The 12,337-nt window shown below is 40.9% G+C and overlaps 1 protein-coding gene across 6 annotated transcripts in view; it reads right to left on the bottom strand.

The window, feature by feature from the left end:
* Positions 1-329: 329 nt before the first annotated feature.
* LOC137274599 (RNA-binding protein 26-like) overlaps positions 330-12,337 on the bottom strand; it is a 44,571-nt gene continuing 32,563 nt past the window's right edge. For 2 of the 6 annotated variants that reach the window (XM_067807873.1, XM_067807874.1), the window contains exons 16-22: positions 8,628-8,693; positions 8,285-8,377; positions 6,025-6,144; positions 5,193-5,411; positions 4,573-4,659; positions 3,907-4,035; positions 330-3,210 (exon numbers count right to left, since the gene is read on the bottom strand). In XM_067807873.1, the coding sequence (XP_067663974.1) occupies positions 3,118-3,210; positions 3,907-4,035; positions 4,573-4,659; positions 5,193-5,411; positions 6,025-6,144; positions 8,285-8,377; positions 8,628-8,693 (807 nt within the window). In that variant the 3' untranslated portion in view covers positions 330-3,117. The remainder of the gene's footprint in view (positions 3,211-3,906; positions 4,036-4,572; positions 4,660-5,192; positions 5,412-6,024; positions 6,145-8,284; positions 8,378-8,627; positions 8,694-12,337) is intronic. The other 4 variants (XM_067807876.1, XM_067807877.1, XM_067807875.1 and 1 more) reach the window with 3 other exon arrangements.

Genomic DNA, 12,337 nt, shown 5'->3' with positions numbered 1-12,337 from the left:
AACATTTCATCATGTTCTTTTGACCAGAGACCCTATTATGTGTCTCTGCTTTGACTAATATCAACTGCAAAAGTAAAAACATAAAACAAATAAAAAAGACTTAATGAAGCTCCAGGACTCTCACTGAAAATACAAAAGAATGGGGTCGAAAAAAATCTAATGATGACAGGATGCATGCATGTAATCTTCTCTTTCTGGTCTCCATCTGACACTTGACTTATCATCAAGCCTGTTGATCTTCCATACTTACCTTGTTTCAGTTTATTTAAAAAACATCCTCATTCTTTCAGGTTTGTTTTCATCATGTTTCAAGTTTTCCTTTGGGAAAATTTGTTTTTGGGTGGTGGTTTATCTCCACATCTTTTCATTTATTATGATTTTATGAACAGTGTTTTTCATTTTTCACATCTATGTACAGTACAATACTTTTTTCAACGTTGTAAGCATATTCTTATTTTTTCTTTGACTGGTTGTTTCTTTTTTGCCATCAATGTTTTTTTCATTCTCATTCTTTTCTTTTCTTTCCAGTCTTGTCTCATGCTTATTTTCTTCTTTTCAAATGCAAACAACGTTGAAGAAATTTCACAAAAGACATTTGTCTAAGTTTACAATGTAAACATGAATGTAAATGTACAAAACAATGCACAATCCAATGTCATACACAATACTGCTCATATGAACAAAAATCAACAATTCAAATAATACACACTTCCTTCCTCCACACTCACACTGGTAACTCATTTACAGTTATGTGGATGTACACAAAAAGGCCAGTGGCATCAACAAGCAAAGCAACGTTTTACTTAAATAAAAACATACAAAGTCATATTACCTAAATATGTCCCACTAAAATCAATCAAAGGAATTAAGACATCTGTGTAACATTTCCTGCATAAAATACTTCAGAAAGCTGTAAAAGATACTTTTTGGATATTGTCTATCCATACTGTTTGTGATATTGTCTACTCATACTGTTTGTGATAGTACAAATGTGTATTTGTATTTTGATTTTTAAGAAAACAGTCATCTACATTAATAGCCAAATCATAATTTTTATTTGTTGCACACAGAGTGCTGTGTACGTGTATCTATGAAACACCCACTTAATATGAAAACATTTCTCCTCAATGCTAGCAGTTCACAAATAAAGTTTGACAAAGTAAAAAGACTAGGGGTTCCAATGTCTCCTCAGTATCCATCACATCCCACAAACAACCCTTTTGAAAGGCACTTGGAAACATTTACAAAACAAGCCAACAGTTTCTAAGCGACAGCATTCGGCCTCCACTTGAACCAATAAGGTTTCAACAACCTTGATTTAGCACATTCACTCCCTTGTCTTTCTACAGAAAGTGATGACTTTCCCTGCATTTACAAATGACAATGTTTATTTTTGTTGTATTTCTAAACTTACAGGGAGCTGACAAGAAAGGGAATAGCAACTAACATATTTTGAAGGGACATGTGGCCATCTTTCATCATCACCTGACAACAAAGCTGCACTGACACATGTACATGCTAGAGGGTACAGTGAGTAAATGAAACATTAAAGAGCAATCTAAAAGATGGGTTCTGATGCATCCAACCCATACCAAGACTTTGCTATTACAAGATCCAGCACCTCTGGATTTGGCTTGCATAAGATCCTGCACATGCCCTCATCTGGCTTACACAGGATCCTGCACATCCCTTCTCTGGGCTTGTATTAAGTCCGGTACCTCTCAATTAGGCTTACTCAAGATCCTGCACATCCCTTCATTGGGCTTCTACAAGGTTTGGCATCTCTCAAATGGACTTACACAAGATCCTGCTCATCCCTTCATCGGGTTCACACAAGATCCAGCACATCCCTTCATCGGGCTTACACTAGGTCTGGCACCTCTTAACTGGACTTACACAAGAACCAGCACACCGCTTCTTCCGGCTTACCCAACATCCTACAAATCCCATAAGTGGCTTCACCCAAGCTCATTCTTCCGGCTTACCCAACATCCTACAAATCCCATAAGTGGCTTCACCCAAGCTCATTCTTACCCTAAAAATCTATTATTTCTTAGTCAACCTAATACCATATTGTTGAATAACACCTTAAATTTGAAATACAAGATGCAGGGTCATGACTTGCAACCGAGACTAAATATAATACCATTTTGCAAATCCATTACTGTTTCCATTCCAAACATTGAAAGGCACCTTGCAGTTCAAACCTTCCACACAAGACTGAAATAGTACCATGGTTTACTACTTCTCCCAAATACAGTCGGATATCCCACAACACATTCAAATAATTTTGACATTCATACAAATGAGTGACGATGGTAAAAATGAAGGTGACTAGTAAGCTTAGTAAGTACTGCTTCATGCAAGAGATACAAATGTAAGCACATACATATGTCCTCTCAGTAATAGTTTAATAAAAGCACATGAACTTGTCATTACTGTTCAAACAGTATGTATGTGAAGTTGTACTATGTGAGTACAACTTCAAAATGTATTGTGTTATGATGCTCTTACATAAACAGTCAAGCTCCATCACGTCAGAGGTTTTCCTTCCCTGTTTGGATAACATGTTTTCTGAATAAACATTACAGATATGAAGCAATGTCTCTGTACAAATGTAGATGTTCCAAATGTAATGAAAGCTGGGTTTTCCGGTTTCATTGTGAACTGTGCAGAATCACATCTCAATAGACCTGCACTGTAAGACTGAATGTTTATTTGAACATTTGTATGCCTAAATGCATGTGGTGGCAGAAAATGTGTGTTGGTGGATGATTACTCATATCCTACTGAACGCTTCACAGCATCATTTACATTGTGACTGCACACACCGAACAGATCAACGTTATTAATATCAGAAAAAAATCCCCAGTGTTCCTGTCTTAAGATAGACAGTCCATATGTGTGCATGCATAGGTGTGTAGGTGTCCAAGTGTCCATACATGTGGTGTATGTGTCCAAGCATGCACGCATGTGTGTAGGTGTCCAAGTGTCCATGCATGTTGTCTAGTACAAACAGGAAGAGCAAGAGACTGAGTAATAACGATTCAGCTGCGCTTCGTCTCCACTCCTGATTCCTCTCTGACTTTTTCATTTGGCCTTGACCTTGGATGAGGACTACCTCCTCCAAGACCGAGACTCCTCATCCTCATCCTCTTCATCATCTGCACCAAGTAGTCCTGCTTCATCCAAGTCTTCCTCTACCTGACTCTGGCAACAGCATGCAATGAATATGTTTGAACAACATCACTATAAATGCATTTGCAAAATATGGAAGGCAAGCTTAAAGTGATGCAGTCACTTGATGCTGCTCAAAACATCTTTGAAACCCATAACGTATCGGAAACCAAGATGAATATGGTTTTGTTCATGTTTTGCATTCACCTAAGTTACACAGTCTAAGACACATGGACACAGATTATTACTGTCCATAATAGATGAGTTAAATAGTTTCTCTACACCTCAACACAGGCTACGTTCCTAACAAAGGTGCCAAGGGATTTCACAAGTGTAGTTTCACAGCTGAACCATTTATGAAAGTAAACATTTTCCAATCATGTTCAACAAGTGAGTGAGTTTATGCTGCTTTTAGCAACATTCAAGCAATATCATGGCAGGGGACACTACAAATGGCCTTCAAATACTGTGCCTAGATGGGGAATCCAACCTGGATCTTCAGGGTGAATGCTCTAACCACAAGGCTACCCCATCGCCCTCATAATATAACCCCATCGCCCTCATAATATAACACCATACATTTTAGTGTGTGTCAGAGCTAAATAATACAGATACTGCCGTGAAGCAAACAGTGCAAAATTTGAATACTCCAGTTGCTACGTAATCAATAAACAGTTCCTGACATCCTTATTCTACACACAATAAATACATGCATGTGACAACAATCACCTCATCTTCATCATCTTCTTCCAAGGTACCAGAAAGACTGTCCTCGCTGACTACACTCACAGTCCTCAGCAGCGGAGTGAACCACTGTATATTCAGAGGCTTCTGGTACTTGTTTCCTCGACCAATCGCCTACAACACATTAACCAATCTGACACTGATTACAACAGAATACATTAACACATGCTTTAACGGAAACATCTGCTCTCTTTGCCATTTAAATTTCATTACAGATCTCAATATCACAATGAACTTCAAAATATTTAACAAAACAGGTGTTAGAAGTCTGTGAACTGCAACCAATTGTTTCTGAATATTACATAAAAGATATGACAGTAAAAAAGCACATCAGCAACTGAGTCTAATGCTGCTTTGAACAGTCCTCCAGTTACATGACGAAATGTCAGGCTACAGTCGGAGGAAAGTCTGCAGTGATGAAGGGTTTAATATGTTTATCACATATATGAAAGTCTGCAGTGATGAAGGGTTTAATATGTTTACCACTTATATGAAACCTACAAGCATAGGTATGATGCAGACAAGCCTAGAAACAAAACTGGGATGGACTGGAATTCGAACCCAAGCTTGGCAGTTTCAATTGGAACCCACAGTCAATTGCATCCCTTGATTATATATAAAAAGTACCTGTTTAAATAGGTAATGACTTACTTTCTCTGCATCCTTTCTGGTAGAGAATGTAATTATTGCACTTGGAATGTCATCATTGTACTCCACTTTCTCAATCATGCAGGTCTGCTGCAACCAGCCAGGAATCATAAATCAGTGCGTTACCAATATGAGACTGAGACGCTATCTAAATTCATCTACAACATGAATATAAACAAAGTAATTCCTTTTCTTATTTGAGACAGCCATTCATCAGAACAGACAGTCTGGTGAGTGATTACTGGCAGGCACCGCTGTATTCAAGCTAGATCACAGCAGCTTGTAAATATCATTAATTCTCACTACTGTGGTGTGATGCACCCAATCCTGCAAGGCAACTGAATGTAGCCACTGCACTGACATATATGTCTGATTTAGGCATCCATCCATGACCTTTGTTTCAGTTGTTCACAAGTAATATTGACTAACAACACCACAGTTAGTCAGTATTGTCTTCCTCAAGTAGTGCTACAGCAATAATTAGATTGGGTACCTGCATCATTATGGGTAGCTGAAGTCTTCACCAGAAGTAAACATATAATTCTCTAGACAACACAACAGCATGTTAGCAGTAAGTAGTCAGTTATGAAATCAAAATCATACAACACAGGTATCAGTCTTACACTGAAGAACTGTTTGATCTCTTCCTTCTCCTCTAGATCAAATCCCTTGATCTGAAGCGTCCTCGGACGTTTGTCTAATGACAGACTGCCAGGTGCAGCTCCTCTCCCTCTCCCACGACCCATCCATGACCCTCGACCACGACCAACTCCTCTTGTGGACATGCCGCGACCTCGACCCCTCCCCCTTCCCTTGCTGTCCAGGAGTCCCATGGCTGTTGCCTAGGAGATAAATATAATGAGTGAGTAAGTTTAGTTTTACGCCGCACTCAGCAATATTCCAGCTATATGTTGGCGATCTGTAAATAATCCTGTCTGGACCAGACAATCCAGTCATCAACATGAGCATCGATCTGCGCAATTGGGAACTGATGACGTGTCAACCAAGTCAGTGAACCTGACCACCCGATCCCGTTAGTTGCCTCTTAGGACAAGCATAGTCGCCTTTTATGGCAAAATAAATATAAAGTGAGTGAGGTGATACTGAGGAATGAGCATTGTTGAAACCTGTACCTAAGTCTCACAATACCTGTTATTGACATGATAAAGCCTAAGTATGACAACATCTAATCAATGATCTTTCTGTTAAACTATACAAGCAAAGTATCACCATGACTAGAGAAATGTACATAACTTTAGTTTGTTTAGGATGTGATTGCCTTTCCAGTGCTTCAAAGTAAACATGAGCTGTCAAGAACACACCGATTCATTACTCAAAATAAGCTCAGTAATAATGTAGAGCACCTTTGAACAGTCAAGTTGACTTGCTCAGAGCAAGAATACTTTTTTTTCACTTTTAATATAATTGTTGTTACAAGTGCTGTCAACTACCCACCTCCCGAGTGAGTTCCATCAACTTTTTTTTCAGCTGCGTTGTGTCCTCCCCATTCCCTGTCTTTGTCATTAGCTCCAGCTCTGTGTCCAGGATCTCCCGTCGAGCCTGTTTTAAGAAAGTCTATGTAAGCAGAAACCTCTTAGAATGATTGAATTGTTGCATCAAAATATCTTTGGCACTTGTTAGTTCCATTTCATAACATTCACATGAAAGCTGCTCGGTCAGTCATCTGTTTCTGTTAGAACTTTGTTGTTCATAATTTGATATTAAACAAGCATATAAATAAACGTCTAGTAATCTCTCAAAATTTAAGAAGTCCTTGTGTTTACTTCTGTAATTAGAATTTCAACCCTATGAAAAAGAAAATCTGCATTTGTGTAATTTTCTGAATAAAATTGATATTTTATACCTATCCCGACTAGTGCTTATAGAATTTGTCTCCTCCCTCTGTGCAAAGACCTTGGAACACTTGAAATCCCTTGAAGTTCCCTTACAATACATTCACCCACCGTAAGATTCCCTTTCCCACAATACAGTCACATGACCAGCCATTCTTGTCACTCTCTCCGAAATCTCATAAGCCTGACATGAGAACTACAGTGAATTCAGATTGCCTGAGAGGGGCGGTAGGGAGGGCTTAAAGCCATGACGTTAAGTATAAAATATTAGTCTTATTCAGAAAATTACATATTTATCCTTATCCTGATTCATGCTTATCATGCTTACAGAATTGACGGAAATGTGAGTAAGGCCAAGCTGAATTCTGTCGACTGCCATATAAGTATGTCCAGTCTCTCTTAAATTTGTGAATGCTCATCCGTAATTCACGACGGAGAGTTGGAGAAGAAGGCTTTCTCCAGTGATGGAGATCAGTGATGTCTGTCTGTCCCTGTCCATTGAATCCTATCTGTCATTCCACGAATGCATTCGCGAGAGGGCGATGTCCATGCAGTGAATGTCACAGTGATCCTCCTGTCTGTATCAGTGGCATTCCATGAATGCCTTAGCGCATGCCTACGCGTATCCGCATCTGAGGAAGAAGGCAAAAGATGACGGTGTCTCCAAAGAACGGGGAATATAGACTATTAATGCTTGCGGCTGTAGCGGAATCCATGAGGGCAAGCACTCTGCGAGTCGATGGAAGGAAGTACATCCAGACAATGCCAGACCGCGATGATTTCTGTGAGCAGGAGCATGCATATGATGCATCCTCTTAATCCGATGAACCTAGTGCAGCTGATGAAGCATCACATAGGGCAACTGTAGTTGTAGCTGATGACTGACGTTTCTGTTCCTCTTCAAATTTGTGATACATAAAATTTATTATGTGAGAGGTGAACTGTTGCATGAAGAGGCCTATGTCCAGTGACTGGTGCATGCAGTGGTGGTCGGTTAACAGAAGCATTTGACGTGTTTAGTATAGATGTTGTAGATGTCTGCGTAGAAAGCAGACTGTTTGAAGGTTGCAGTGTTGTTGTCGACGTAGTTGATGAAGGTCCAGCAGGAGTGCTGATGATCTGAACGTCAGGAAACAGTAGTGGAGGTTCGCTGTAAATGTGACATTCATCAGGAGGGATGATCTCCTTGCTGAAGGACTTCGAAGAAGACAAGTGTAATTTTAGCGCTGATCTAGTAGTTAAAGACCTGATATAAAAACCTATTGCTGTATGGAGACCCAAAGTGCCTTCAACCATCCTCATTAGGCAATGAAGGAGAGTGACAAGCATGGCTGGCCATATGACCTTATTGGCAGGAAAGGGAGGCTTCTGGTGGGGGAGTGTATTGTACATCCCCTTCAATTAGAAGGGAACTTCAAGACATTTCAAGTGTTCCACTATTTCGCATAGAGTGAGAAGACAAGCAATATAAGCATGAGTCAGGATAAGGAATTTCAGAGGCCACAGTCGTTAGCATCCAGTTAGCTTGGCCTATGATAACATGAAGTTTGTTGAATACATGAGATAACAGAGTGAGTTAGGTTTTACGCTGCTTTTAGCAATATTACAGCAATATCACAGCAGGGGACAACACATGATGTACCCGTGTGTGGAATCGAACCCGGGTCTCAGCATGATAAGCGAATGTTTTAACCACAGTTTCTCAGATAACTGATCAGTCTGTAATACCATATAGTCTACATTCTTGGTGTAAAGTTACATGGTTAGTATAATCTGAGATACCTCTTCCCCTAACCAGTCACAGAATGTAAACAGCAGTGTGATGCAGCAATCAACAATTATCAGATGAAGAAATGAGGTACCTGCTCAGGGCTCTTTGGCAGCGACATACCCCCCATCTTTGGCATCAACTCCAACTTCAGCTTGTCAATACAGCTAGACACAGCTTTAAGAGTCTGAAACATCACCAAACTCCAAGGATTTTTAACCATTACTGGGAATACCACAGAGTTATCACACTCTAATACCGATGACACCATGAGTAGAAAACTTATACAGAAATAATTTTAACTGACATGATATATAAACTAATAATAAATAATTTTGTCTAAAGTAATGATTACACTTAATTTGAACTCTGTTCACCTCAACTAACATCAGTTAATGTTGAGGGAAATTCCACCTGGAAAACTGAGAAGCACTCACAGTCATGATAGCACTTTTGTCTTCAACACTCATTGATTTGTTTTTCTCCATCTTTTCAATCAATTTCTGAAAAACAAAACATACACATTATCAACAACTGCATATCATTAGTCAGTTCAACATATGGCACCTACGTACAACAAGTGTTAGCCACTGGATGCAACATTTCATGAGATATTGCATTTTCATATGTCTGAAAATGTGGTCAAAGTGTTACAAGGTGTCAAAGTGTTACAAAGTTTTGAAGATCAGGCCCTGATTTCTCGAAACAAACTTGAGTTTTTACTCAAATCTCAAACTGAGATTCTTCGTTTGAAACAGCTAAATAAACTCAACTGCACTTTTTAAAATATAAAAGCCAAAACAACTGAAGTTATAAATAACCAAACTCAAAGTGTCTACTATAGTTGAGTTCAATAAGAAATTCAGTTCATTCTGTGAAATAGACTTTCTCAAATTTGAGTAAAAACTCTAACTTAAGTCAAAACTCAGACTTCGGTTTGTTTCGCATCGTTGGGACCAGCTGTTTCAAATTGTGAAACTCAGTTTGAGATTTGAGCAAAAACTTCAGTTCGTTTCGAGAAATCGGGGCCAGTTCAAGGTCACCCAGTTTGACTAGGGTCTGTGTGTCCCCTTATGTAGAGAACCTGTGAAGATCCAGCTTAACATTGATCTTCAGTAATCCATGCTTGTTGTAAGAAGCAAGCAACTGGACCAGGTGGTCAGGTTCACTGACTGGACGTGGTAGACATGTCATCATATCCCAACTGCATAGACTTCATCATATCCCTGCTGCTCTCTGGATTGTCTGGTCCAGATATGATTATTCACAAATTCCCACAATATAGCTAGAACATCACAGAGTGCGATGTAACACTAAACTCACTCACCTAAATTAAGTTCAACAGTGCATGAGACAAGATTATTGTATTAAAAAAAGTGGTCAGTGTTGTGAAGACCTTGAAAATAAAATCAAGATCATGACTGATGTCTGTGTAACCCCGAACATAGGTTGACACCACAATCGAAAACACTGGATAAAACAATTTATGAGATATAGCGTGAATAACAATCAGGACAGATGCTGCTGAATACATAGTACCCCTATGCACATTGCAGTGGGGAACAATAAGCAGACAGCTACATTCAGTCAAAGAATACAGATTTATTTCCAAAGTGGACATTGTAAAAAAATGCCAAACAACAATAATAGTAATACAAAATAGGGACATAATCTCACTAGAATTCAGCAGCAGGCAACCAGTTTCCTTTAGTAGTATAGATAATGAGAGTTCTGGACCACTTTTCAAAAAACCCCTCTAAAAAGCCTCATTTACTAAATGAGGCTTTGGTGGGCCCATTAGCTCTTGCTACTATTGCCCCTACTACAAAGCCACGCCATCACGTTTACCGTGACTTGGCAGGCGGTAACACTGTGCCGTACGGTACGATCAATAATTCTTCTCTTACAAACCCCCTACCCGGCCCACCCCTCAAGTAGTACAAGTTGGGTTCGTCGGCTTTCATATCCACTTTATCTATGTTGTAAGTTTTGACTGACCATATAGGATCGGTGGCTCGCTTACGGTTATCGCCCTCGTGTTCCCCCGGCTGGTATAGATACCTCACTAGGGCCCTATCCGGTATTTGTTTCTCCTTCCCACGCAATGGAGCGGCCGACTCTGCAACTATTGATTTTAGTTTGATAGCGTCTGCCGGTTTCTTACCGGTGAGACGGGTGACTTCATGGTTGATTGCCGACACCACCTCGGGTAACCTCGTGACCCATTCAGTCGATCGTTTTCCAGGGGTGGCCATCTCCCTAGCATACTGATAGCCGAACAAGCGCTCAGCCAAAGTCCTATTAAATCTCTCAACTATAGCTTGGCTGCGATGGGCTCCGGCCGTGCCACGTCTGACCTTTGTATCGTGTTTGGCTAGCAGTTGTGAAACGGCACCCATGAACTCCCGTCCGGGATCAACTTGCAGCTCTGTTGGCCAAGTCAGCGGGCTGCGTTTGTATATACGTTCTAATCCTTTGGCTACTTTGGCCGAATCTTTCGTGGTCAAGGGTTCGGCTTCCTTGTAACGACTGGCTACGTCCACTACGGTTAAGGCATACTTGTACCTCTTATCATGAGGTAGGAACAGTAGGTCTGCCTGGTGAATGCTATTAGGAATGTTAATTCCGAACCTCCTTCTAGGTACGTAGCGTGGTGCCGGCAAATAGATCTGCCACAGGGCTTGTTTTTCAAGCCACGCTTTGGCTTCCTCCGGGGGTACTCGCGCTAGTTTAGCTAGCTTATCTACTGCGCTAGCTCCTTTCCAGTACCCACGCGGGCTGTAGTAAATAGCCTCAAATTTTTTCATGTCCATACGCGTATGTGTTTATCCCATCAATAGCTATCCAACGTTTCGTATCCATAGGCGATAGGGACGTCTTGTTTATAGTCAGTCCGTATATCTTGTGCCCATCACTTCTAAGTGTGTTCATTTTATGTCTAAAGGTACGGGTCTTGAACAGGGCTTCCTTGAATCTGGCGTGTTTGATGTGTTGTTTCACCACATACTTCTTAACCCCCTTAGCCTTCCGGATCTCACTATTGTCGGCTTTCAGTATGGAGTACATCTTAGGTCTCAAACCTATGTACTCGGCTATGGGCGTGCCAGCACACTCGTCCTTCATCTTACCTAGGACCTTTTTATTTACCGTACTGTGCATGGCATGGGTCTTAGGGTAGTCGCTGGTGTCGTATAAATCGAGGTGTTTTTTCATGTCCTCGTACACGTCCTCGGTTCGAATCTCCATCAGCAGGGAATCCGTGTCAGTGTACAGCACTTCACACCTGTCGCCGTACTGTTTCTTGAGCTCGTTGTAGTAAAAGTCGTACATCAGGTGTTTGGATAAATCTAGGATGCTCATCCCCACGTAAACAGGTCGGTTGAATTTTATGTGGCTTTTCTTCATGTGTAGGGCAGCCAGGTCGTCTGTGAATATCTTGCTACGGTTGAATGCCGGACTGGCTATCAATTTCCTGAGCTTGTCTTCCTCACTAGATCTAACCAGCTTCACGGTCACGCGTTTCCTCAGGTTCTCCATAGTCTTACCAAACACCGAGTTGTTCATGAGCTTGTAGAGATTTTTCTCAAAATCACTGGTGGTTTTTTTTCGTAGGTCTGTGTTCATTCTGATGTAGGGCTCCATCCATGGGCTCTGGTCAAACATGAGCACCCTGTGTATTTTGGCCAGCCTCATACCCAACGACAGGTACAGCTGTAGGTTGCGATAGTGAACGATGTACTTGGTCTTATTCATTAAGTTAGGCACGAGTTTTTCAACGTCTGTCACACGACCACCTGACAAGTTATGTTGGTACTCAGACATCCAGTCTGGGTTAACCCTCATACGTTCGGGTGCAAGGGGATAGCTGTTGTGCGATGCGTGTAATGCCTTGGGATACTCTAAGTCAACTTCGAGGATATAACCTTTGTTCGAATCTGGTGCAATGCTCATAACATCAACGTGGGGTACCCATTCGAATCCCCCTGTAGGTAGATACTGACTCATGGCCCAGCCGTACAGGTTGTTTGCGTCGAGGTAGAGAATGTGATTGGTTGGTTTGTTAGGATCGTAACCTTTCACGTATTGATTATTTGCTTTAGCGTATCGTTTGGATGCCATGGAAATCCCACCTCGCAAGCCTTTCTCA

Source organism: Haliotis asinina, chromosome 2, assembly GCF_037392515.1.
Source record: "Haliotis asinina isolate JCU_RB_2024 chromosome 2, JCU_Hal_asi_v2, whole genome shotgun sequence".
In the NCBI taxonomy this organism is placed as follows: domain Eukaryota; kingdom Metazoa; phylum Mollusca; class Gastropoda; order Lepetellida; family Haliotidae; genus Haliotis; species Haliotis asinina.
The sequence above is the reverse complement of the archived record's forward strand: the minus strand, read 5'-3'. Positions and strand labels throughout refer to the sequence as shown.